Raw genomic sequence first — 6,805 nt, 5'->3', positions numbered from 1 at the left:
ATGTGGTAAACCAAGGGGCAAGCCCCAAGGTGATCTCACCCAATGTAAGGACCATTGCGGTGGAAAATCCGAATTAGGCTTGAATGATCTCACGCGACGGGATATTATGATCATGCATGCATTCAATCACTAACCACGACAGGCATGTGAAAAGTGTGGCGTACCATAGTGCGACAGAAGACCATTATCCAGCACCCTTGTTTTCTGTAGTATGTACCCCGGACACCGGGTTCCCATATGTTCATGCTTTATCGCGGTCCTAATTTCGTTTCCCAACAAACTGTCGTCATATACATGTCTCTCCATCAACTAGCATGCATCTAAGACCACCTTCCCTCTTTAGCCCCCCAATCCTCACACGGACCTCATAGAAGAAACATAAGAACAGAGCCATTTATTGAGAGACTGTTTCCATCGACGATGCTAATGAAGGTTCCCGAAAATCGCGATTAAGATAAAACACTCGATAATCCCCTCCCAAGACAAGATATGCTGGAAGATGGACTCTTCTTCCTTTATTGATATGAACACGATAAATTACAAGCTTCCGGAAACAACGAAAAAGGGTTATAAGGGCTATAGTCTTAATTAGGGAGGAACTTCACATTGATCGGAAGTTTAGCAAGCCTTCAGTCCCCAAAAAGTCGATCCCTTTCTTTGAAGAGGAGCATGCTATATAGAGAGAATATGAGCTGCTTGAGATGACTGAGTTGTTATGCTCACGTGTTGACGTCAAAGAGATTGATCTTGATATATGGCTATCAAGTTGTCATCTTCTCTCGGACTGAAGAAAAGGAGGACTGTGAGGTGGTCTTCTAATTGATCATCACTTTCATTGTTTACGCGGTCTTCAGTTTATTATTGGCCGGTCTTTCACCGCGTGTCTCCCAAACTCTACGGAAATGAATAGTCCATACCTCTACGCCAACAACGCACGTTGTCTCTTCTCTAGTTTCTTGAATTTAGACTGCGCAATCATTCGTATAGCTTCGATCACCAACACGTTCATGTATTCGTCACACATTCCCTCTAATTTGTTGTGGTCATCAATGATTAATAAAATTAATTATGACATTAATGCTGTAGAAGATACCAAAATCCATGAAAATTGACTATAGAAAATTAGAAACATAAGTATATCTTAGGAAATCGTCATCATAAATTACATTCGATGTATTGCGTTAATTCTGCAATGTCTTTAGAATTATTTTCAATGCACTTATGTAATTCACTTAACCTTTCTTTCCCGAAAGGAAAATTGCAATTCGCTTGGGGTGGCAAATATTTCATTCATGCACTAATGTGATTTTACACTTCATTTGATCAATATAACGATATACATTCACGCTAAGTCGAATCAACATTTACTCGTAATATAATTCGGATAAGTGAAAATATTCTAATTATCTGCTGCCTTACTGTAATCGACCGAACAAAAGTCCTACCCAAACTGACCGAAGTAAATTGATTTTTTTTTTGGTGAAGTACTAAAGTAAATAGATTAGATAAAGAAATATGATAAACTCGAAAGGTGGAGAATCTTCATAAAATCTGGAAATATATAAATTAAACAGAAACACGAAGAGAAAAAGGTGGCCTTGATTTTTCTATTTCCCTAAATTTGGAATAAAATAATTCAAATTGTACTTGAAAAACATCAAATGATAAAATAATTCGACAAATATACAAATGAAACGGAAAACATTATCAAAATCTTGTCAATTAGTACAAATAATTAATTGCAGCATACAATACAGTAAACCCAGTCCTATTAAAAAATACAATTAAACTTCAATCATGCAAAGTTTTATCTTCATCAATCCAAGACAAAAACTAAATTGATTCCTCTCCTATAAAAACCAGAACTCCACCTCCATTTTCATCTAAGCCTGCAACACTGACACCTCTGAATCTTCCCTTTCCCCATAACTCTCCAAACCTCATCTCTGTTCACAGTTTTAACCGTCAAACCAGAAAAACAGAGATCTAAGAAGAAGAAGAAAATGTTGGAAGCAATTAAGTACATGCTCGGCTCCACCGGCTCAAGCGGTTTCGGCTCAAAATCAACCGCCGAAGATGTCACCGGCGACCTCCGCCACATCACCGCCATCATCACCGGTAATTGACCTAATAATGCACAATCGAAAAGCGTTTCGAATCCGGGGCTGTTAATTATCACCTAATCACGCTTCTAATCATTGATTCTTCATTACTACGGTGTTCTAATTTTTTTGTTCTCCCTCTCTCTTACTTTTTTAAACTTTAAAATAGGCGCCACGTCTGGAATCGGAGCAGAAACAGCGCGCGTGTTGGCGAAGCGCGGCGCGAGGTTAGTACTCCCGGCGCGTAGCTACAAGGCGGCGGAGGAAGCACGTGCGAGGATCTTGGCGGAGATTCCGGCGGCTCAAGTTATCGTCATGGCTCTCGATCTGAGCTCACTCGCTTCTGTTCGTAAGTTCGTCAGAGAATTCGAATCAATGGATCTGCCTCTCAATCTCCTCATGTAAGACTTCAATTCGAGTACAAATTGAACATTCACTCACAAACTCGCTCAATCTCCATTTTAACAGTGCCGATTTTGTGTTTGACAGAAGCAACGCCGGGAAATTCTCGCACCAGCACGCGATTTCCGAGGACGGGATTGAGATGACGTTCGCGACGAACTACCTCGGCCATTTTCTTCTGACGAAACTTCTGATGACGAAGATGGCGGAAACCGCGAAGGAGACGGGCGTTCAAGGACGGGTCGTCAATGTCACCTCCGGCATACACACTTGGTTCTCCGGCGATATGTTTGAGTACCTCAAACTCATCACCAAAAGCAAAAGGTGATCACAGAGTAGCTAAAATTGAAAAATACTTTCCCCTGCAAATTTCTTATCTGTATGTAATGTTATTCACAGTGATTACGATGCCACACGTGCATACTCGCTGTCTAAGCTCGCCAACGTACTGCACACAAAGGAGCTGTCTCGCAAATTCAAGGTACTAATTGATTTATTTAATTAGTCTAATCACATACTTAACCACAGATCTGTGGCTAATTTGGTGACACACGCAGGAAATGGAGGCAAATGTGTCAGTGAACTGCGTTCATCCTGGAATCGTGAGAACCAGAATCACAAGAGACAGAGAAGGTCTTATCACAGGTGATTATTGGAGTATTAATCCTCCTAATCATTTACTTTATTCGTTAGTGCTTTCTTGAGCATTGAATTGAGCATTTTCATTGATAAATTGACAGATCTGGTGTTCTTCCTGGCATCAAAGTTCTTAAAGACTATTCCACAAGGAGCAGCTACAACATGTTACGTTGCAACACATCCGAGAGTGAAAAGCGTCACCGGAAAATACTTCGCGGATTGTAACGAAACTTTCACACCGAGAATAGGTGACGTGTACGAAGCTGAGCGCCTCTGGTCAGTATCTGAGAGTATGGTGGATGAAACGAAGGACTCCAAATCGTGCTTTGGACATCTTAAGTCGTTTTAATTAATTGATTAGAGAAAGTTAATTAGGTGTTTAGGCGTAAGAAGGTAGAGGGTTGGAGTAGGGCGAGAAAGAGAATATACAGAGTGGGATTTATTCATTTGTTATGGCATATGGAGAGTGTGGTTGGTAATGTTATTATTATATATATGTGTACATGCATGCATCTATGATGTACTGTTTTGCTCATCAAATTACAAGGTCTTAGAACATCAGAAACCTTATACATGGAAAAATATGGGATAGTTTAGTTAGTATGTTTGTCTCAAATTTGTTATATAGTGAAGTGTTTTTCTTTAATTATGTTACCACCTGTCTTGTAGTACGCGCACTATTTTCATCACCTGATGTGTGATTTAGATTCCCAAATTATTAAGGTTATCGGTTTAAATGAGTGTCCTTGTTCTAGATCTTGAGATACCATGTACGTTATATGGACTCTACGTCTCATGCAATTTAAATGATCGTGTTCTATAACCAATTAACAAGTAATCCATTTATAAATATGTATTTTATTTCAGTGGTATTTTAAAGAAACTCTTTTTTGATATACTTTTTTATTTTGACTTGTTATATTTAGCGATGCTTATGTTTTGTGACGTAAATATATTGTGCTATATATTTATAAAACGAATCAAATAAGATTATACATTACTTTGTTTTCCTTTATATCAAAAATAATCGAAAAGACTCTCAAATTATGAATAGTATCAAAAATTAAAAACTGAACTATATATGTTATAGGACGGAGAGAATATTTCATTTGTCAATGGTAAGTAATTGAAGTTGGAGTGGGTTTAAATGATCGAGCCCAGAGAAATATTAATTTTAATGGTTAACAAAATGATTATTATGGTATTAAATTGATTAGTTTTGACTAGGGTTAGTCAAAAGAGCACGAGGATAAAAAATGATCGTACAAGACCGAACTGGTCATACTTCAGTCCGATCCCGGTCCATGTTTTAAAAACAATTTTAATTTTGGTCTAGATTAGATTAAGATTGTATTTTGTGTTATATGGATATTTATAATTTTATTAACAATTTCTTTCATCAATAATAAAAAATTAAATAAAAAATTAATAATGTTAATAAATTATAGTTATATTAAAAACATTATATTTTGCCAAATTAAAATTTAAAGGTAGAAAAAATACGTTAACTAGTCTATTAAGGTCCAAAGACAACCACAACAGGCCGAATCATACCGATCTGATTCCCGGTCCTCACTTTCAAAAAAAGCCGGTTCAGTGGACCGGACCGGAATTGTTGGTCCGATCCGGTCCATTTACACACCCTAGTTTTGAGTAGAATCTACAAAGAAAACAAAAAGAAACTAGCATATGTCTCGTGCCATGCACGAGAATATTTTAATATGTACGTCATAAATATTAATTATATTATTATGTTTGAATATATATAATGTATAAATAATATTATAAGATTTCTATAAGAGAGTTTATTATGCATGTGAGATTTGATTAAGTTGTGAAATTTGATAAGATAATGAATACCTATTAGATAAAGGACACATGGTGAATAGTACTACTATAATCTAAATAATCTTAGATATAATCGTAGTAAAATGAATGTTCCAAATTTAACTTCTATCGAATTTGAGTCATTCAGAAACCAATTTGATTTGATTAGAGTGATTTACCAATAACAACAATAAATTCATTTAAGAATAAACTTCCAATATACACTTATTTAACTTTTTGATAATTTAATAAGTAAGAAGTTCTTTATATATACATTTACAACGTTTTCCTTAAAAAATTTATAGTATCATAAATTTTTACATAAGACCTTTTAAAATTTATCAAAACAATTTGTTAAAATCTTTATAATAAACAACGTGTTTCATGAAAAAATAAAATCTGATTTCTATAGTACTAATCAGAATTAAAATCAAACTATTTTCTCCACACATCAAACTTTTAAACTTTTTTGTAAACTTTATACCTCAATTTTATTTATGTAGATATTTTTTTTGACAAAGCTTAATATCAAAATAAATATATTAATATAAAATATTTTATTTTACTATTTTTTTAAAAAGCGCCACAACGGTTGGATTCAATTTGATATCATATATAATATAAATTTCATAATAATAACGGATAATCTATCAAATGCTGATTAAGTGTGGAAGATATAGGTTGTTTAAGAAGAGAGAATCGTTGGTTCCTTATAGTCATTTCTCTTTTATATCGTGACAACTCTTGTTCCCTCACCTTTTTAGCAGTCAGTTCAGTAAGTATAGACAGGCAATCTAATGCTCTAGCCGCCTTTTGCAACGATTGCTGCATGTAAGAAGAAAATTTAAGAATGTTTTTCTATCTTTTCCAGAAGTCACTCGAGAGAGAAGCCGCACCCGGTGCCACGAAATGATTGAGAACTAGGACGGGACTATGTTTCTATTTATTTTTGTTTCGAATTGGTCATGGGCTCTTTTACCTTGGAAAATTATACAGTTACCTCATGGGGAATTAGCCGCACCTACAAATGATATAAATACGACTGTAGCTTTAGCTTTACTCACGTCAGTGGCATATTTCTATATATGTTTAATATAGTTATTGTTATGTTATAAACCCCCCTCCTAACTGTTCTTAAACTTGTTATTGTTATGTTATAAACCCCCCTCCTATTAGTATATGTTAAAATATATGTTTATATATGTTTAATATAGTTATTAATTTGGAAAATGAAAACTAATCTAAATTTATAAAATAATTGTTTAACATTTTAATTAATAAGAATAATTTAAATATAATAAATTAATAAGATTAAAATAAAATTATCTTAGCAAGTTATTCCTACAGATGTAATAATTTATTATAAAAAATTAAAAATTAGAAGAGAGAGAATAATAGGACCAATAAGAGAAGAAGAATTGACTAAAATTAAGGAGAAAGCTTGAAAAGTTTTTTTTAAAAAATATATTCCCTATTGATACAAATACATGTCGTTATACAAAATTTCACATAAATTAAGGTATAATTTTCTTTTCCTAAATATCCCTAATAAAGTATCATTAGAAATGTAAAAAAAAATCTCTAGAAAAATAAAGTAGCATTAATGTAATAATTGTATAGGGGTAAATGTGGTAAAATAAGAAAAAATTAGTAAAATGACATGTATTTATATCCAACAAAATCTTAATATATATTAAAGCAAAATTATTTCAAGTCTGCTCAAGAGTTTTGGTCCCATCATTACTTATGTATCAATTCCCTATTTTCCACACTATTCTCTCTCCTCTTTATTAACTTTTCTTTTTTTATTTTTTCATTACCTATATATTAAAGTT

At 33.9% G+C, this 6,805-nt stretch overlaps 1 protein-coding gene across 1 annotated transcript; it reads left to right on the top strand.

Moving 5' to 3' along the window:
* The first annotated feature begins 2,003 nt into the window (after positions 1 to 2,003).
* LOC141251356 (uncharacterized) lies at positions 2,004 to 5,883 on the top strand. Its single transcript, XM_073670313.1, has 8 exons — positions 2,004 to 2,118; positions 2,272 to 2,503; positions 2,592 to 2,828; positions 2,904 to 2,985; positions 3,062 to 3,149; positions 3,245 to 3,464; positions 5,637 to 5,745; positions 5,842 to 5,883. Exons 1-8 carry the CDS (start codon positions 2,004 to 2,006, stop codon positions 5,881 to 5,883), a joined length of 1,125 nt encoding a protein of 374 aa, XP_073526414.1.
* Positions 5,884 to 6,805: the final 922 nt, after the last annotated feature.

Source organism: Phyllobates terribilis, unplaced genomic scaffold (genome assembly GCF_046119375.1).
Source record: "Phyllobates terribilis strain yellow unplaced genomic scaffold, ASM4611937v1 Scaffold_6971__1_contigs__length_40781, whole genome shotgun sequence".
NCBI lineage: Eukaryota > Metazoa > Chordata > Amphibia > Anura > Dendrobatidae > Phyllobates > Phyllobates terribilis.
This window is presented reverse-complemented; position numbering and strand designations above follow the sequence as displayed.